Source organism: Armigeres subalbatus, chromosome 2, assembly GCF_024139115.2.
Source record: "Armigeres subalbatus isolate Guangzhou_Male chromosome 2, GZ_Asu_2, whole genome shotgun sequence".
NCBI classification, from domain to species: domain Eukaryota; kingdom Metazoa; phylum Arthropoda; class Insecta; order Diptera; family Culicidae; genus Armigeres; species Armigeres subalbatus.
The window spans coordinates 71069013-71090869 of record NC_085140.1 but is presented as its reverse complement, the minus strand read 5'-3'; the positions used below and the strand labels follow the sequence as shown (position 1 = coordinate 71090869).

General features: G+C 35.6%; 2 protein-coding genes across 6 annotated transcripts in view; one reads left to right on the top strand and one right to left on the bottom strand.

The window, feature by feature from the left end:
- Positions 1-21857, bottom strand: part of LOC134208981 (probable chitinase 10) — a 232828-nt gene that overhangs the window by 67582 nt on the left and 143389 nt on the right. The window lies entirely within an intron of this gene.
- LOC134214519 (uncharacterized) lies at positions 11645-13203 on the top strand. Its single transcript, XM_062693874.1, has 2 exons — positions 11645-11814; positions 11891-13203. The coding sequence occupies exons 1-2, from the start codon at positions 11752-11754 to the stop codon at positions 12191-12193; spliced, it is 366 nt and encodes a 121-aa protein (XP_062549858.1). The 5' UTR covers positions 11645-11751; the 3' UTR covers positions 12194-13203.

Sequence of the window (21857 nt, the reverse complement as noted above, 5' to 3'; positions counted from 1 at the left end):
GTGATTCAATGGCCAGCGGATGACAGATGTTGCACAACGGCGCAAAGTGTCGATCAAAACTATTTGTGACAGCACACAGCGATGATGGAGCTCGTTGTTTGAGATCCAGTTGTGAGGTTATCAGGCCCGAATTATGTACTGCAGCCATCTGTTGATGAAGACCTGCAGCCGTTGAGTGTTCTCCAGTGATACAGACCATGTTCCACTAGCGTATAATGTTACAGATTCCACGTTAGAGTTAAACATTCGGTATTTGATGCGTTCAGATTCACTGTTTTTCCAGATATTTCTCAACAAAAGTGGATTGAGCTTATTTTCCTGTTGAAGATTGGCTCGATCGGCCATTGCGAAAGGACAAGATTTGCAGAAACGTTAAAATAATAGAGATTCAAGTTTAAATTTCAAAGATATATTTTTCGAAATGTTATATTCAATGGCTTTGTCGAGGTCGAACGAGGTTTAGTCGAAAGGACATTTTGGTCGAATGGACATTTGATCGAATGTTGAAAGCGAATCTCAGTCGGTAATAGAAAATTTAGAAAAATAAATAATTCGTCAACAGATTTTTGGTTGAAATTAAATAAATAACATACAAGATACATGGATGAACTGATAAGAGGAAATCAGTGGCCTTGAGGAAGTTTAATCAGCAGCGGAAAAAACGAATACGGAAGATAATGATGATTTTTCACCTGAGCAAACGGAAACTTCTTTAGACCGTGGTGGACTATAGAAAGTTAAAAACCTACAAAAATAACAGAATATTAAGAACTGATGGTGAAATACCCTTAATTTTATTTTTCGATAATGATATCAATGTTATTTTGTCAATACTTCATCGTAGTCGGATTTGGAACATTTCGTTGATTGACATTTAGTCGACTGACATTTGGTCAAATGTCTAACATTTCGTCGATAGGACGTTTAGTCGAAGGAACATTTGGTCGAATGGAAATGATTCCTTGTTCCTTTCATTGATACTCTTTCTTTCACTCAATATTTTTACAATAATTTGTTAGTATAAAATTTAGGGACGTTCCGATGCTTCCGATATATCGGAAAATCGATATTTTTTTTCGATATCCGATATATTGAATCAGAACAAAGAAACACAAAAATAACAATTGCAATTTATTTTGTAAATGAAAATACTTCAAAATGATGATGGTTTTGATGATTTTTTCGGTAGCGCGGATGGTGTGAGGTGTGTGCTGCCATCACAAATAGTTTTGGCAACTCGACACTTTGCGCCGTTGTGCAACATCTGTCATGCCGCTGGCCATTGAATCCTTACGTGAATTCAATTAAATATTTGAGGTGTTCCTAAAATATTTCTACGGATTTTCGGATGAAAATGTTTTTTTTTCTGATTGAAATTTTTGCATAAATTTTGTAGAATGTCTGTGAAAATCATAGAGAATTTCCTGCCGAAATTCCAAAAATTATGTGAAACAAAAAGATAATTTCTCGTGAAAGATTAAGAGAATTTTCTTTTTTAGTTAAGAATATTCCAATGGATTTTTCCGTGAATAATCTGAATTTTTTTGAAAATTAAATTTAAAAAAAATATTCTGTTGAAAGAAATTTCTGTTGTTGTGAATTAGAATAGAAAGGAGGAGAAATACAGAAAAATGACAGTGGATTTTCAGCAAATTTGTCGAAACTTGATTTTTTTTTCTAGCGAACGGAAAATAGCGAGTATCTTGCTGAAAACGCTGCGGCTACCGGTCAAAGACGAACGCCGTCGCCGATGATTGTATAAACGCCGTCGATCGATTATTGTATTGAATCAAATATCGATATTTTGAAGTATCGGAACGCCCCTAATAAAATTCACTTCCAACCATAATTCGCTAATTATTGGCCGAAAAATTAATTTTGACCAAATGATCATATGACCTAATGTTTATTCCTAATGTTTATACGTAATGTCGTTCCGACCAACTGTCATTTGCTGAAACATAATTCGACTAAATATCTTTTGACCAGGTGACATACTGCCTATGATCGCATATCAGTCCCATATGAATTTTCGTCGTTTTCGAATTGGCACCTGCAATGGTCATTTTCATCATAGTATTATCAAATGCAACTGTTAAATAGGAATGTTCGTTCAGAAAAAGTCGAAAAAAATATCAAGCCAGTTTGTCCCAGATGGAAAATGACGGCATATAAGTCCCTTTTTCTTTGATAATGGGATTCATATGCTCATATTCAGTCATTTTAAAGATGGGACAAGGAGGCTTGATATTTGTTTCTCATTTTCACCATTTGATGTTTTTTCATATGGTACTGATATGCGATCATGGGCAGTATAGATTCATCGTAGTCGGTTAGAGGGGGTTCGTCAAAGCTAATATCCTGGCGGGAATATTTACCGTTTTCCTATAATTTATTCTTTTTTTGAAACCATCATTCTTTGGAAAATATTAAAGCAATAATCATCATTTATTATTAACTGAAGTTTAATTACCATTGAACAAAGTTCCTTTCTATCAAATATACATTTGACGGAACGTCATTCGACTAAATTTACCAAGATTATTCATTCGAAAATCCGCTTGCGACTAAATGTCCATTCGACCAAATGTCCATTCGACGTAGTGTCCTTTCGACCAAACGTCATTCGCCAAATGTTCTACGTCTCTAGTGGACTTAAAATTCATTTTCGACCAAATGCCCATTCGAGGTAATGTCCTTTGGACCAAATGTCATTCGACGAAATGTCTTTTGACGAAATGGTATTGATTCGTATTTAATGTAGATTGAATCATGAGAAGGGTAATGGATGTGATTTAAAAAAATTGCGATGAATCATGATTTTTTTAAATCTTTATTTAAGTGATGTTTGCTGAATTAAGATTATAAATTTCATTGATAAAAAGAGTTTTTAAAAAGGTGTTAGTTCGAAAAATCTACTACGTTTAGCAGACAATAGTTTTTCTTCAATGAATTTTTCAAAATTTGAAAAGTAGAAGGTTTTTCAATACAGATTCTTATTGAAATTTGAAAGAATTTGCCAAGAAATATAAATACAAAATTTTGGGGGAAATAAAAATATTTTTCCGTGTAAATTTCTTGAAAAATTATAATAAATTTCCAGTGGAAACTATACAGGGGTTAGACAAAAAGGTTGAGATAGGCAAAATTTTGTCAAAGTTCAAGTCAGCATAACTTTGTGTAGAATGATCCGATTTTTATAAAATTGGGACCATCAGACGCGAAATCTCTTGTAGTATACTATCCCCATGCAAAACCTGAGATAGGTCCTTGGCCACCGGAGATGTTCCGGGTTTTCTGGGGGTATGTTAATAACGCATTTTATCTTTTGCTTGTCATTTTATGTGACGTTTACTGCCATCATGTTTTATGCTTTCCCCAGAAACTAGAACTAATATGCTGACCAATGCTGGCTGCAGGTTTAAAATCCATCAGGTATACGCAGAGATACGGCCATTTTCGTGAAAACGGTGCGGGATTGGCCATACACCAAATGTCACTTTCGCAGAACATCCGGAACCTGTTACAAATTGGCCAGAGAGTCTTACAGTCCTTAAAATGTATCTTTAATAAAGATTCTATATTCATCGTCTTAGGAAAACATGAATTTTGACACCCATATATGCATGGTTTCAGATGGTGCAAAAACCGGCTCCTTCTGGAAGGCCCTTGGAACTAGGGACGTTCCGATACTTCAAAATATCGATATTTGATTCGATACGATAATCGAATCAAAGTATCGATATCACCGATATATTGGAATGAAAATATCGATATATCGGAAAATCATATGATATTTCACAAATGAGAATATTTATACTATTGGTTGTAGTTCAATTACTAACGTATTACCATATTACCCCTTTATAATAATGATTGGAAATGACTTTTTTTCTATTACATAATCCAATCTGCTTCTACAGTGTGCCAGTTCAATAGTCATAGTTTTCGACGGAATTCGTCATAGCGTTCGTTTTAACCGGTAGCGGCGACGTTTTTGGCATGATACTGACCTCACTATTTTCCGTTCGATCGAAAAAATCTAATTGCAGTTTCGATAAATTTGCTGATATTCCACTGACAATTTTTCTGTTTTTCTCCTCGGGTTATTTTGATTCTCAACAACAAAAAAATCTCTCTTCAGAATTTCCACGGAAGTTTTTTTTAAATTTAAATAAAAAATCAGAATTTTCACGGAAAAATCCATTGAAATATTCTTAACTAAAAAAGAAATTCTATTAAACTTTCACGAGAAATTATCTTTTTGTTTCGACAGGAAATTCTCTTCGATTTTCACGGGCATTCTTCAAAATTAACGCAAAAATTTCAATCAGAATAAAATTCAAAATTTTCATCGGAAAACCCGTAGTAATATTTTAATTCCAAAGGGGTATTCTTTTAAATTTCGGAATTTCTTCTAAATTTTCATTTTCACAAATCTCTTCCTAATTTCTAAAATTATTTTATATTATTTATCATAGGAACACGTTAAATATATAATTGAATTTGCGTAAGGATTCAAGGACCAGCGGCATGTTGCACAACGGCGCGTCAATGCAAATTCTCTAGTTGTTAAAACTATTTGCACACCTCACACCATTCGCGTTAAAATCATCCTAACCATTAAAAATACGGAATTTCAGATCCATTTTTAAGTATTTTCCTTCACAAAGTACAATGCAATTGTTATTTTTGTGTTACTTTGTTCTGATTCAATATATCGATATCGGAAGCAAAAATATCGATATGACCGATATATTGAAAGCAAAATATCGATACAAAAATATCGGATATCGAAACAAAAATATCGATATTCCGATATATCGGAAGTATCGGAACGTCCCTACTTGGAACCTGCTATAAGGGTGGCAGTGGACACTATCATTTTGGAAGTATTTCTGTAATCATTATTCCGATCTGTTATCATTTCATCATGTTCCCTGCACCGTTTTTACGGAAATGGCCATATATCTGCGTAGTTTTGATGGATTCTCGATCTACAGCCACCATTCGTCGGCATATTAGTTCCAGTTTTTAGACAAAGTTCAAAACATGATGAAAGTAAACGTCACATAAAATGATAAGCAGTGGAAAAAATGCATCTTGAACGTACCCTCGGAAAACCCGGGACATAATAAAATGGCAGCAAAATAAAATTAATATGTAGAATTATATATTTAAAATAAAAAATTAGGAAATTGCCAATAAAGAAATCATTGTATGAGCAATAAATAAATATAAAATTTCCACAAATAATGCGAAATTTTCACAAAAAATTAAGAATTTTCCACAAAACAAAAATAAATTAGCACTTTCAAAAGCAAAAATTGCAATTATAAAAGAAAAATTTTCCATAAAGAAATCAAAATGTTCCACAGAAAAATACAAAATTTCCATAAATAAATCAATATTAACAATAAACAATTACAAAATTTTCCACTAAATAATGATTTTTTTCCATAAAAAATTTAAAAAAAAAACACAAAATAATCAATGAAAAGCAATAAACAAATAAGAAAATTTCCATAAAAAAATGCAAAAAAGCAATAAAATTGATACAATTTTTCATGAACTTCAAACGTTTTTAAAGAAGCGGTCATCTATTGAAAAATGCTCAGTTTTATTGCTTTTAATATTTCTTTATGGAATTTTTTTTTTCGTGGAAAGTATTTAATTTTTTGTTGAAAAGAAAATTATTGTGTAGAAAATTTTTGTAATTGTTTATTGGTAATATTGATTTATTTATGGAAATTTTATTTGTTTTTAAAAGTGATAATTTAGTCAAAAAAAACTTAGTCCTACAAATTTTCTGATAAACAAAATTCAAAGCAATTCATAGCAGTACTGGAATTTTCATTTTCATTGGGATAGGTCTCGCGATATTTACATTTTACTCTCTCCCGCTTTCATACAAAACATAAACAATAAAAGGAATTCCGCCAAATTTTCACGGATTTTTATTTCATGGAAGCGCATCAAACTACTGTGAACAAGCTGTTTTATCTTCAGTAATGTTACTTCTCACTAAACAATCAGGCATAATAGAACCATTTTATCGTCAAGTCATTGTTATTTGCACAGATCTATTAAAAGTACAGTCGCGATTCGCTGGTTGGGCCACGACCTCGGCCTATCTAACGAATTCGGTTTTTTAGTTGGGTCAACTGACAGCCATTTGATCACGTGTATTTCAACTTGAACATCACAAATGATGTCCAGTGACGCCCAATCCCGTTTTCCGTGTTTACATTGACTTTTGACATACGGTTGCTTTCTAGTTGGGCCACGGCCCGACCAGCGGAGGCCCAACTAAAAAGTGACCCAAGTATTAAAATCCCAACCAGCGAATCCCGACTGTATTTAGAAATTAGGAATTTAAAAATAAAACTTTCCCATCATGATTGCTTGTAATATGACAGGTGACCGGGAGCCCGCTACATTTTCATTTGGTCTCTTGAAAATAAAAATGCAACTATTTTCGCTTTCACATGACGATCACGAAAACTATCAGTATTTTGTGGGATTCCAAAACAAGGTCGAGAAGAGGCGTCTCACTTCTCATTTCGCACTATTCACTTTCCACACTGAGACGTCTAACTTCTCACTTCTTACCCCTTATTTCTCACTTCTCACTGTGAAAAGTGAATAGTGCAAAATGAGAAGTGAGACGTCTCGCTGCTCACTTCGAACTTCTCACTTTGATAGTGAGAAGTGGGAAATGAGGAGCGAGGTCTCTAGTCTCACGTCGCAGAACTCATTTCTCACTTTTTACTGTGAAAAGTGAGAAGTGAGACGTTTCACTTCTCACTTCACACTACTCACTTTTACAGTGAAAAGTAAGAAGTTGAAATGAAAAGTGCAAAGTAAGTAGTGAGACGTGAGACTTATAATTTCTCACTTCTCACTTCCCACTGTGAAAAACGAAAAAACGAGAAGTTTCACTTCTTGCTCACTAATCATTTCTAACATTTAACTTTTCAACGTGAGAAGTGATAAATGAGTAGTGTAAAGTGAGAAGGGAGACGTCTAACTACTCATTTATAATTTCTCAATTCTTATTTCTTACTGTGAAAAGTGAGACGACTCTCTTCTCACTCGTCATTCCTATCTTCTCATTTCTCACTTTTCGCAGTGAGAAGTGAGACGTCAAATAACCTTTTTGGCCGAATAGCTTGTTCGGCTAAATTATCTATTCGGCTAAATGACCTGTGCCAAATGACTTGTTCGGCCAAATGATCTGTTCGGCCAAATGATTTGTTCGGCCAAATGGCATGTTCGGCCAAATGACCTGTTCGGTCAAATGACCTGTTCGGCGTAATGATCTGTTCGGCCGAATGGGTTTCGGTTTAATGGTTTTGTTCGGCCTAGCGACTTTCGGCCAAACGACCCTTCCCGCAGGAAAGTTCATTTAAATTTCTCGACGATATTTAGAAAGCGGCCGAACAAAGTTACTACAAACGCCACTGCCAATAATTTTCGGACTGGCCTATAGCTCTTTATCTGAAACCAGTTATTTCTTGAGATTCTCGAGGTTCTATTACGAGAGATTAAATTGTATTATTTTCACACATCTACTACATCTAATCACGTTAGCCCTAAGTACGTTAGACATAAGGACGTTAGGTATAATTGCCTTCTTTATGTCATGGGCTATTCTTTTGGGTATCTTATACCTAGCGTCCCTTCTGACTATCGTTTTACTATACGCGCAGTCGTTCGCGAGATTGATAATTATCAATTTATCAAGGTTTTGCACTTTATCATTTCAATGAAATATTTCAAACAATTCCCCACATAAATATAATCAGAGGCGCATCCACGTTCTGAGTCGTGGGTAGGACAAATAGGAAATGCTGAATTACCTAACAGTTCTGGTATTAGTATTAACATTGAGCGATTCGCATCGTAGATGTTACAAGGGTAGACTATTGTATGTGGGAAGTATCACTGCCATTTGTAACCATAAATACTAATATGGAATTAATTACTCCCTTTTACATGGAGGTACAGCACTCTCCAACAGTAGAGATTTGTCCTGACCATGCCATTGTGAATGCTGGAAGGGAAATGATGGATTAGGGACGTTCCGATACTTCAAAATATCGATATTTGATTCGATACGATAATTGAATCAAAGTATCGATATCAACGATATATTGGAATGAAAATATCGATATATCGGATAATCATATGATATTTTTAAAATGAAAATATTGTAGTTTTTTAATTACTATCGTATTACCGTATTATCTCTTTACAATAATTATTAGTTATGACTTTCTTTTCTATAACTTATTCCAATCTGCTGCTGACCTCATTATTTATCGTTCGTTCCAAAAAATCAACTGAAGATTCAAGAAATTTGCTGAAACTCCACCCCAATTGGAATTCTTCAAAATTCACGATACAAGTTCCACAAAAAAAAAGTTTATCAGAAAACTCGCAGAAATATTTTAAGGGAATTCTCTTTAACTCCTACGGGGCATTATTTTGAAGGAAATTTCCATATTTTCCAATTCTTCTAAATTCCCATTTCCTCAAATCACTTGCTAGCCTGAATATTAGCAAAAGAGAGCGTAATGAAAGAGAGTCTCTCATTTGGACTTACGACGTTTTCAAAAATCACGCGAGAATTCAATATCTTCTTCTTCTTCTTCTTCTTCTTCTTCTTCTTATTGACATTACATCCCCACACTGGGACAGAGCCGCCTCGCAGCTTAGTGTTCATTAATAAATAATTCATATAAACTTCCACAGTTAATCACCGCGAGGTTTCTAAGCCAGGTTACCATTTTTGCATTCGTATATCATGAGGCTAGCACGATGATACTTTCATGCCCAGGGAAGTCGAGACAATTTCCAATCCGAAAATTGCCTAGACCGGCACCGGGAATCGAACCCAGCCACCCTGAGCATGGTCTTGCTTTGTAGCCGCGCGTCTTACCACACGGCCAAGGAGGGCCCCTCTAATTCAATATATCGATATCGAAAGCAAAAATATCGATATGACCGATATATTGAAAGCAAAATATCGATACAAAAATATCGGATATCGAAACAAAAATATCGATATTCCAATATATCGGAAGTATCGGAACGTCCCTATGATGGATAGTTGGACATCTATACGTAAAAAAGGCGCAGACATCTATCACGGGAGTTTTTGGAACTGTTAGTTTGAAAGCTATAACAGAAGAATTGTTTTAGTAGAATCACAGAAAGAACAATACAGTATATGAAAGGGACGAGCTTGCGATCAAATCCACGACCTTCTGCAGAAAAGATAGCCACTAGACCACCGACCTTGTCTACGATTTGAACAACTGTTTTGGCGTTAAGAAATCGATATACATTCTACCTATACTGCAAGTATAACTGTCCCGTGCTGATATGAAATCCATTTCAATATGGAGCAGCCATACTTGCAATATAATCTGTTCCAGAAATAATCAGGACTTGAAAAGATCTCGCGGACACAACCTTCTAGGAGAAGTCACGGATCATACAAATTTGTATAAATCTTCAACGGTTTCAACTAACTATTGACAAATGTTAGGATTTTATATAACTTTCCGAAATGGTTATGCAAGTAGCGATTCAAAGCAAATTATCAAAAAATGTTTTTGGGAACTCAGAATCCATTACGGACCAGATTTCAAGCGTGCTCCGAGATGTTTCTGGCTCCTCTTATTTCAATAAATGCTTTGAGGTTTATAGAAAGAATTTTCCGTGGGCTTTTTTGTGTGTCTTTATTAGAGAGGCTTGTAGCTGGCTCGCCTCTAGGTCCGTGGGTTTCTAATAATCCATTTAAACGTGATTTATTTATTATAACTTCTTCAAAAAAAATTAGCCGCATTTGCAGATTTCAGCAAATTCTATTTTACCTCTGGAAAACCTTTAAACTCCAAGAGGTAAATAATAGACAACTTCGAGCACTTTGGGGATTATAAAGTGCCCGAAGTTCTAAAAAACAACCAGTAGTCTATTTCTTTATGATCAGAGAAAGCTATATGATTATTGTTAAGACTATGATTACTTTTAAACGAGACTTTAAATTCACCTTGCTAATACACTAGTTGTTGCCAGCCATTGACTTCATATGCCTTTAACAAAATCATGGGTAGGAGTAGGACAATGCGTTGACATGTCCAAAAATCATGCGTAGGACATGTCCTACTTGTCCCACACACTCCCGGTGCCACTGAATATAACGAATGTGCGGCAAACTGTTCATGTTTCGAATGAAAATGAGGCTCAACATTAGAAATTCCATGAAGTTTATTGGTACTATATCAGGAAGGCAACATCAGAATAATTAAAAATAAATTTTTATGAATCCTTTAAGTGCTTTCTTGCTGATATTACTGCAATCAGTCCATATTGGCTCTGCACCCATAGCTGTTCTATACATTGTTTTATAAAACAATAATTTGTTCTTAAGACAATGTTTTGATTTTCTATTTATGAGTGGCAATATACCCGCATTTTTTGTTTACATTTGCCTTGCCTTTAGATTGTTTGGTTCTATTAATTCTAACAACTTCTCATTCAAATAAGACCTTATAGAGTAGTCCAACGAAGCAAGCACAGCTTGGCACTAATTTCAAATTTGGCAATCCGCCTAATTGCACCGATTCCGCTAATTTTCCTTTCTATAATCGACTCGTTTTCGATTTCATCGAATCCGTTCTGCTTTAACCGAAGCAGCACGACGAGCCAAGCACCCAAGCACGCTCTCCTCCACGTTAAATTGAATCTTTTATTTTATACATAGGGTGCATGGCACGCGGAGGCCACACGCTTTTGCCCAAACTCGAGCGTGAAATTGATTGAGAAATCCACTGTCGTCCGCCCGCCACCAGTCGACTGCAGCTCGGTTCCATTGGCTGGGTTTAGAGTAGAGTCGTCAGATTTCCGAACCGATTTTCGCCTTTCCACGCTAATCCGCGGGCACACGAATAATGATTGAGGCCAGCGGCAGACTGCTGGGCTCCCTGATCGGTTCGTGTTGATCACGATTTAATGACAGTCGCGGCGTAAAAAGTAGGTTCCTATGAGATAGCAATTTTTTTTCTCAATCAGGAAGGGAGTTGTGATCTTTGCCGAGGACTTCTGATGACTAATCCTTACCGAGTGCATCTATTGTTGCTCACTGATCTAACATGTGCGAAACCATAAACTATGATGTATAATAAATGAGGAATTTTCGTGTCACTTTTTAAATGCTGCAGAGTAATAAATAATATTTTTCGTGCCGACATTTTTTTCACAATTCCTTATTAATAGCATGCCTTACTTCATAGTCGCGCGCATTATTGCTAAACTAATGGAATTTCTGTATTGTAATTGCATATCGACATCTTCAAATCGCAACCATCATGGACTTAATTCTGTTATTTCAACAGTCACAGTTATCCCGTTTCCCTATTGAATTAGCCAACTCAGAATCTAAATAGCTGATTCTGTGAAAATATTCCATATCCATCATTTTAAAAATGCGATCTTTTTGAATGTTTCACGAGGGTCGCCATGTTTGCCCTGATTGCATCGAGAACGTTTGCACAGCTGCCTGCGCTAAGACCTTGTCCCACCATCATCGAGCATCGTGGACAGCCATCATCGGTCGGCGGGTTTATAAATAATTTAGATTCATTGACGTGATCGCGAGAGGAAACCACGTCGTTCTTGACTGGAAGCCACCACCTCCTAATAGCCGCCGCCATAGTGTACTGGTTTCATTGCTGTCCCACAATGGGAACGGCCACGACGACGGTAATTGGTTGTTGCTCGCTGCTGATCGCGTTGATCATTGCGGTACGATTAGACCCACACCTAGCCGATCCATGAGACCAACCGCTCGCTTACATTTCATTCCTGAACGATATTCCAGCAAGCGGATCGGTGTCATGGAGCACCCGTAGATGAGGAAGGCGTCCGATCGCATGACGATATCCGAATCGTTCGGCTGATCCATTACCTGAGCTATCTGATTGACTACTTGGTGCGGAATTATATAACCGATTGGGCGTTGACCAGTCCGAAGGAGGCGTCCGACTATTTCGAGGGGGCGTTAGTTGCCGGAAAACAGGACGAACCGCGGGTGGATGGATCGAAACAGCCGTACAAGCCGGACGCAGCAAAGGCGGAACGCACTGTGAATGTGGTTGAGTCGATAAGTAAGAGTAAGAAGTAAATTAGTTTGATAGTTATTTGAGAAATAACTGTCCCACTATTAAATTTTTAAATTCGTAAGTTGGGCAACCAGTTCGTGAATGTCCTTGAAAGTCTATTTACAAACGACAATAACCTGAAAACCACACCAAAATAAACTGTGCTCTCCGGTTTAATATTTGATTGTGGGACGTGTTAATTAAAGACACCATTTGTTATACTTCTTAGCACACAGAGGAATAGGAGATGCATTAGATTAGATTTATCACAGCTTTGATAACACCCATCACACGATAAAAAATCGTGCGTTTTCTCAGAATTTAGAAACATTTGAGCGATTCAGTTTTTAATTGAAAGATCTGCTACCACGCTCAAGCGCGCATCAACGAGTCTCAATAAAAAGCCAAAAGTCTGCTATAAAAAGCCAAAACTAATCCTTCCAACTTTAAAAATGAACTACGGAATTTATAATTATAAGTTAATACACGCACTAAACATATCGTTAGACCATCTGTTGACTATGCTTTTCACGTTGGCTTTCGGAAACCGTGAATGATCGCATTGATTTTAAATTTGATTTGAGATTTTATAATTTTGATTCTGGGAGAAATGCAAGTTTAAGATATTTTCTTCTGATGCTTACAGCTACAATTATGAACAATCAGTGAGTACTGTACTTTGTTTTGTTTTGTACGACGTATCGCTACGAAGCGACAGGAGCTCCGGATGTTCTTTTGATGTCCAGAGTAGAAATTGTTGACGATCAGCCGGTGTTGTGTTGTAAGGTAGTTTATATTTGAAAAGTTGTAAGACAACAACTTTTCCAGTGAGAAGAAACGTTAAATTCGCAAAAAAAAATCAATTATAGGGTAAAATGTCCAAATTACAGCACAATGTAAACATTTTGCTATGAAATTTCATCGGGAGAACCTACCTTACAGTCCTATGATTTGACTACATGCATTGGAAATGCTATGGAAAGTAAAATTAGATGATTTTTATTATTTAGTTTCCTATTAAGAAAAAAGTAAAGGTTTTGAAAAATAAAAAAATAAAAAAAAAAAGGTGGAAGAAGGAAGAGAGTAGTTGAAAGAATAGAATTGAGTAAAAAAGGGAGTAGAAGAAAACAGCAGAAAAAAGTAAGAGTATAGAAGAAAGAAGAAAACCAAAGAAAGAATAGTATAGCAGAAGATAAGTGTAGATCACATGCTACGTGATCGCCCAGCAGATAATGAGGTGGAAATTGCTGCGGTGATCGAAATGCGTCTGAAGATGGTCGAGACAAAGTAGTAGACCGAAACGTCACGCAGGAAAACAAATGGCGTATATTTATTGTTCACCGAAAAATATCAATAAATCAACACCATAAAAAAAGGAATGTTGAAAAACAAGAAGGTAGAAGAAAGAAAAGAGAAGAATGAAGAAGGCAGCAGAAGAAAGAAGAGAGTCGAGGAAAGAAGGAATAGCGGATATAGGAGAGTAAAAGAAAGAAGAGAGTAGAAGAAAAGATAGTAGAAGGAAGAAGAGAACAGAGGAAAGAAGGCACTAGAAAAGATAAGAGAGAGGGCAAAAAGAGTATAGAATGAAGAAAACATGGACGAAAGAATAAAGTAGCCGAAATAGTAGCGTGAATAAAAACGTAGAAAAAGAAAAGGGGAAGAAGAAAGAAAAGAGTAGAAGAAAGAAGAAAGTAGTAGAAGGAAGAGAGTAGATTAAAGAAGAGAGTAATAGACATAATAGAATAGAATAAAGAAGAGAATAGATGAAAGATGAGAGTCGAAGAAAGGAGAGAATAGAAGTAGAAATATAGTCGACGAAAGAAAACGGTAGAAGTAAAAAAGGGGTAGAAGAAAGAAGAGAGTAGAAGAAAAAGAGCAGAAAAAAGAAAAGAGTAGAAGAAATAAGAAAATACAGTAAAACCTCCATGAGTTGATGTTCTATGATTTCGATATCGACTCATGGAAGCAAATTGTGCCATATTAGATTTTTTTTGAGTTGCTATGATGGTCTCTTTCAACAGCTTTCCAAGGATTTTCTATTCCGCATCTCGATATTTCCATGAGTTGATGGTCCCTTCAATATCGACTCATGGAAGTTTGACTGTAGGAAAAAGAAGAATGCCAGATGGAAAAAATAGACCATTGAAAAAAAAAGAGTATGGAAAAGAAAAAAATAGAGGAAGGAAGAGACGAGAATGAATAAGAGAACAGAAGACTGAAGAGAAAAGAGAAAAGAAGAGAATAGAACAAAGAGGAGCGAAGCAGAAAAAGAAGAACAGAAGAATGGTAAGGGCAGAAGAAAGAAGAGAGTTGGGGAAAGACGGGAGTAGAACAAAGCAGAGAGTGAAAAAAGAGGAAAGTAGAAGAAAGAAGAGAGTAGGAGAAAAAATAAAGAATGAAGGAGGAAGAATAAGGCAGAAAAGGGAGAGAAGATGGATGAAGGAAGAAAGAAGAAAGAACAAAGAATATAGAAAAATGAAGAAAGAGGTAAGAAGAAGGAGGAAGAAGAAAGAGGAATGAAAGATAGAAAAAAAAGGAAACAAAAAAGAAAAAAATACAGTACAATCCCGATTTTATCATCCCCTTGGTGAATTTCAGTGTGATAAAATATGGAATGTGACAAAACCGAAAAAAAAAAATTCCATTTTTATTCATTTCACAAATATGAATCATTTATGCCTTAGAAAGGTAAAATGCGTGAACGGTACCCGTTATAACTTGTCTAAAAGGCTTAAAAAATCCTTGACAGGTATTCCGAAATGGTTTAGAAAAAAACCACAGGCAGTGAAAGTTTTTCCATTAAAATCATTGTTGTTTGCGATATTATTTACAAAAATAGAGAGAACAACTACAGTTTTCAAAATTGGTGACAAAATCGGGTCAAAATCGGGGAGTGACAAAATCGGGTTGACACTGTAATGAAGAAAGTAAATAAGAGAAAAAAGAGAAGACGAGAGATAAAATAAGAGGGTAGAAGGAAGAAGATGGAAGAAAAACAAGACAGTATAAGAAAGAAAAGAGCAGTAGAAAAAAAGTATAAGAAAGAAAAGAATAGAAGTAAGAAAAAATAGAAGAAAAAAAGAGTAGAAGAAAGAAGAGAGGTTCTGAAAGGAAGAAAGAAGAAAGTACAGTCAAACCTCCATGAGTCGATATTGAAGGGACCATCGACTCATGGAAATATCGAGATGGTGAATAAAACATCCTTCAAAAGCTTTTTGGAGGGACCATCACAGTAACCCAGGAAATATTTTTTAGTATGGAATAATTTGCTTCCATGAGTCGATATCGAGTCATAGAACATCGACTCATGGAGGTTTGACTGTAGAAAGAACAAAGAATATAGAAGAATGAAGAAAGAAGAAGGAGGAAGAAGAGAAATGAAGGATTGAAGAAAAAGGAAGCAATAAAGGAGAAAATATTGGCAATTAAAAGTGAGGTTATGTTTCGAAAAATTTAAAAACTGGAATCAAAATTTACGCTTTCTTATCACTTCAATCGTAAGAAGCAAAGCAGGGTATTCATTTTAAAGCATTTTCTTCCATTTTAATCACAAGAATCATTGCGTAGAACGCGTCAATCATTAATTTATCGAAGGATGATCCTTCGTTTTTAACCTCACTTTTATCTGCCAATAGTAAATCCCGATTTTATCATCCATTGATAAATTTTAGGGTGATAAAATAAAGAATGTAACATAATCGGAAAACAAATATTTGCGTAAAATGCGTAAACGTTGGTTCTTGTCGGAAAGGCCTAAAAATCCTTGACAGGTTGTCAAAAATAGTTTGTAATAAACCACAGGCAGTCAAACTTATTCCATGAAACTCATTGTTGTTTGCGATTTTACAGTGAACTCTCCCTAACTCGATGTTTTGTTACTCGATATTTTCCCTTACTCAATGAGATTCAAAGTCCCTTCAATTTAGCATACTGCATTTAATCCGTGGAAAGTAAGAAGTGAGAGATGAGAATTGAGAAATGAGAAGTGCTATGTGAAACGTAAGTAGTGAGCAGTGGGAAGTGAGTAGTGAAAAGTGATAAGTGAAAAGTGAGAAAAGAGAAATAAGAAATTCGAAGCGAGAATTGGGAAGTGAGAAGAAGAAAGTGAGAAGTGAGAAGTGAATAGTAAGAAACGTGAAGGGAGAAGTGAGAAGTAAGAAGTGGAAAGCAAGAAGTGAGAATTGAAAAGTGAGAAGTGTTAAGTTAGGTTTTTTCTTCCTTATTCCCTCTTCCTTCTATTTTCTTGCCTTTTCGTTTCCCTTATTTCTTCTTCTTTCTACTCTCTTCCTTCTACATTCTTCCGCTTTTGTCCTTCTTTATCTTTCTTTCTTCCTTAGGGAATGTGGAAGTGGGAATCGTGAATTGAGAAGTGAGAAGAGACAAATAAAAAGTGGAAAATGAGAAGAATGTGAGAAATGGGAAGTGAGAACTGAAGACAGAGGAGTAAGAAGTGAGAAGTTGAATGTAACTGGTGCGGAGCGAAATGTGACAATCGAAAATTGGGAAATTAATCCTTATTCTTTCCAATTTTCTTCATTCCTCTTTTTGCTGCCCTTTTCCTTCTACTGTCTTCTTTCTATACCTATTTTCTTATTGTTTTTCCTTTATTCTCTCTTTCTTCGGCTTCCTTCCTTCTTCCTTTTCCTTATTTCTTTTTCTTTCTTCCCTCTTCCTTCTACTTTTTTCCGTTTTCATCCTTCTTGCTCCTTCTTTTTTCCTTATTTATTCATACCTTTTCATTCTTTCTTCTTTCTTTCTTCTTCCTTCTTACTTCTTTCACCTTTCTTCTTCCTTATTCTTGCTATCTTATATCTCACCACTAACTTCTCACTTCTAGACATCTCGCTTCTCACATACCAATTATCATTCATAACTTCTAACTTCTTGCTTTTGTTTTCCTCACTACTCAGTTCCTATATCTAACTTTGCAACTATCACATCTCACTTCTTACCACTCACTTCTCATTTCAGTTCGAACATCGCACTTCTCTCTTTACTTAATAAGAAAGAAATTTAACTATTAGGCCAAACGGCATTCGGTCGAATGGTCCTTTATGCCAAAAATGACCCTTTCGGCCAAATGACTTTAAACCATATTTCTACAAGCTATAAAAAGTATTTCTTATTTTGGAAAATAAAAATATAAATGTGTTCTCTATCTCGATACCTCCCTAACACTATGATCCCTTCAGGAAAAATAAATAAACGAATAAAATTTTCAATTTTTTTTGCGGTGACAACATCGGGTCACAAATCGTGACAAAATCGGAACGTGATAAAATCGGAACGAAAACTTTATAAAATCTGGGGTAGACAAAATCGGAGGATGACAACATCGGGTCAACACTGTATAATGAAAATAGAAAATGGACGAAAATAATAGAAGATGAAACAAGCCGAAAGATGAAAAGAAGACAGTATAAGAAAGAAAAGAGTAGAAGTAAGAAAAAAGTAGAAGAAAGAAAAGAGTAGAAGAAAGATGAGAGTAGAAGAAAAAAGAGAGTAGAAGAAAGAAGAGATTGAAAAACCCAGATTAATCCACCTAGCGGTGATGGTGCCTTTCTCGTTTCTTTCGAGTGATTAATTTCTACGCACTTTTGGTGAAAAAAGTACTTTGACCATAACTTCTGAGCCTATAGTCCGATCCGGCCAATTTTCAACAGGAAACAATGGGACCGGATTCTGCATCGAATGCAACTTCTTGCGAGCAAATCGGCTGAGGGTACATATGTGACAAAAATGAGTGAGATTTTGAAAAATATATTTTGGCCATAACTCCATAGTCCGATTTCGCCAATTTTCAATACGAAACAATGGGACAAGGTTCCGCGTCGAATGCAACTTGTTGCGAGAAAATCCGTTAAAGATAAGTGCCTGATAAATGAGTGAGAATTTTGTACGTGTGTCTTATGTAAAAAAAATAATTTTAGCCATAACTTCGAAACCCATAGTCCGATTGGGCCAATTTTCAATACGAAACAATTGGACAATATTCTACGTCGAATGAAACTTGTTGCGAGTAAATCAGCAGAGTAAGTGCCTAAAAAGTGAGTGACATTTCTTACGCGATTTTTTCGTATGAATTTGTATTTTGGCCATAACTTTCGATCCCATAGTCCGATCTGGCCAATTTTAAATAGGAAACAATGGGACAGGATTCTGCGTCGAATGCAACTTGTTGCAAGCAAATCGTTGAGGATAAGTGCCCAAAAAATGAGTGACATGTATTACGCGATTTTTCCGTATGAATTTATATTTTGGCCATAACTTTCGATCCCATAGTCCGATCTGGCCAATTTCAAATAGGAAACAATGGGACAGGATTCTGCGTCGAATGCAACTTGTTGCAAGCAAATCGTTGAGGATAAGTGCCCGAAAAATGAGTGACATTTTTTACGCGATTTTTTCGTACGAATTTGTATTTTGGCCATAACTTTCGATCCCATAGTCCGATCTGGCCAATTTCAAATAGGAAACAATGGGACAGGATTCTACGTCTAATGCAACTTGTTGCGAGCAAATCGGTTTAGAATAAGTGCCCGAAAAATGAGTGACATTTTTTACGCGATTTTTCCGTATGAATTTGTATTTTGGCCATAACTTTCGATCCCATAGTCCGATCTGGCCAATTTCAAATAGGAAACAATGGGACAAGATTATGCGTCGAATGCAACTTGTTGCGAGCAAATCGGTTGAGGATAAGTGCCCGAAAAATGAGTGACATTTTTTACACGATTTTTTCGTACGAATTTGTATTCTGGCCATAACTTTCGATCCCATAGTCCGATCTGGCCAATTTCAAATAGGAAACAATGGGACAGGATTCTGCGTCGAATGCAACTTGTTGCGAGCAAATCGGTTGAGGATAAGTGCCCGAAAAATGAGTGACATTTTTGAGTAGTTTTGCGCACACACACACACATACACACACACACACACACACACACACACACACACACACACACACACACACACACACACACACACACACACACACACACACACACACAGACATCACCTCAATTCGTCGAACTGAGTCGATTGGTATATAACACTATGGGTCTCCGGGCCTTCTATAAAAAGTTTGTTTTTGGAGCGATCATATAGCCTTTACCGTATACTTAGTATACGAGAAAGGCAAAAAGGAAGGGACTAGAAAAGGAAAGAAGGAAGAACAGATGAGAAAAAAAAAGAAAAGCATTGTAAAATAAAGAAGATGGTGGAAAACAAGAATAAAACAGAAAGAAGAAGAAAAATAAGGAAGAGAAAACAAGAAAAGAGAAAAAAATACACTGCACGTTTAATGCTTCTAAATGAACCAGCATGCAACGTCCATTGATTATGTCAAAACCTTTTTTCTAACGAAAAGTTTTTCGTCTGTTTTCGAACCGAACTCACTTTCCACACTGCAATGTGCTTGAATGCTTGTAGACACTAACCTCATGGCCACGAAGTCCACGAGAAAAGGAGAAGAAACAAGAAGATAAAGGAAAAAAAGAAAATAGAGAAGAAGAAAGAAAATGGAAGATAAAAGAAGAGAATAGAAGAAGGAAGATGTAAGTAGAAGCAAGACAGTACGAGAAAGAAAAGAAAAGACAGTACGAGAAAGTAAATAGAAGCAAGACAGTACGAGAAGACAGTAGAGGAAAGAAGAGGATAGAGGAACGAAGAGGGCAGAGAAATTAAAAGAGTAGCAGATAGAAAAGAGTAGAAAAAAGAAAAGAATAGAGTAAAAGAGTGTGTAGAAGAAAAAAGAAAGTACAAGAAAGAGAGGGTGGAATAAAGATGTTAGTAGAGGAATGAAAAAAAGTGGACGAAAGAGAAGAGTCGAAAAAAAAGTAGAAGAAAGCAGAAAGTACAGTAAATAGAAAAGTAGGAGAAAGAAGAAAGAGGAAAGAAGAACGAATCAAGGAAAAAAGAAAGAAGAACGAAGGTAGAAGAAAGAAGAAATAAAAAAAGGAAGATGATATGACAAGAAAAAAAGAAGAAATAAAAAAAGAAGAAAGAAAAAATGAAAGAAAGAATGAAGAAGAAAGATCGCATCGCAAGTCGTGATGTAGACTCTAAGAAATAATAAGATTTTTATCACCAACGCCCTAGTAGAAAACACCCAAATAATATCAGATTTGGCCGGTCAGAATAGAATTTAAAGAAGGGCATTTTTTTAAATTTTGACATCTAAGACATCTGCAATCTTGATATGAGTACTCGCGCTTCATATAACAACCTCCGCATCTTATTTTTCTTAGGCGCCCAATAAAAGTTTCGCCAGGAGCATTCCACGCTACGGCTCAACCGCAATAAAAATATTTTGTAATTTTAAATGTAGAGCGTTACAAAAGGAAAATCAAAATCACCAATTTTTGCATACGATGCTAAAATAAATATTTGCTTAATTATTTCTGTAAGCCTTGATAACCTATGGCTAAATATTATTTTAGAAGTACCTACTAAATAGCGTTAAAATTCTTAGAAGTTCTTAAAATGATAAGAAAGTTCTGAAAGATCGAATGAAAGCAAATCAAATACGAAAAGAATGCAAATTTTTGTTGCTGTGAGCTCACGTACTTGAGCTTTGTGGACAGTTAATTTTCCTATTAGTTAATAAATTTGTTCTATTTAGAATTCCTGGTACAAGAAACATTATAATATTTCTAAAAAAATTGATATATTGTAACATAAATACACCCAACTGGTGATAGTTAGATTTTCTAATAATTCTGTAAAGGAACCTACCAAAACCTGTATGAAAACTGGGCATATGCGAAAATGCTAGATTCATGTACAAATATGAGACGTTGCAATTTGGCGAGCTTTTCAGACAATATTTGTTTGTGAGCTTACATTTCTTGTATAAGAACTTAACAGTTTCGCATATTGCCAGTTCTTATACAGAATTTTTAGAAAATCTGGAAAATCTTTAGAACTTCTGGTTGGGTGTATATTCTTAACCCATAAATAGCTCTTTTGCTAAATTCATTATCGGAATTGCCATTTTATCCGATTTTCTTATACTGACCTAACTGGCTTTGATTTTATTGTGAAAATAGAAACGAGCTTCACTCGAAGAGATTTTGTGAAAGGCAACAATGGTGAACGACAGATTATTGCTGATGTCGGTTTAGTTTACGGAGAAGCAGTCCAAGCAGCACAAATTGTTTCACTACTGAACATTTCACTGTGTTGCAACTATTCGGAAAGAAACAATCTTTGCGTATGTGGCATCAAATATAACTCTCTTGCAATCTAGAAAGCGCAAGAGGTGGAGCATACGGAAACATCCTTCGATTGCAGTAAAATTGCAATAATGTTGCAAAATACAACAGTGGAAAAAAAAATAAAAAATATAAAACTGGATTCGATTTATGGATCCTGTGATTGATAGTCCTTCACTCTACCACAGCACCATTCAACACTTCGAAGGGAACACTGCATGCTGACTTACCATAAAAACCATACGATTATGAAGTTTTGTACTCGGGTTCCCTGTTACTTGAACCATCACAGGAAAAAAATGTGAGTTGTCAAAACGTTGAACGATGCTAAATTCAACATAAAGACACATTCAACTTATCTGCAACTTAATATAAACAAACAATTAAATTTTGAAAGACGCATTGAAGTTACATGGTAAGAAATATGCAACTTAATGATTTTGTGTTGGGTTTGCAACATGAAGCGCAGTAT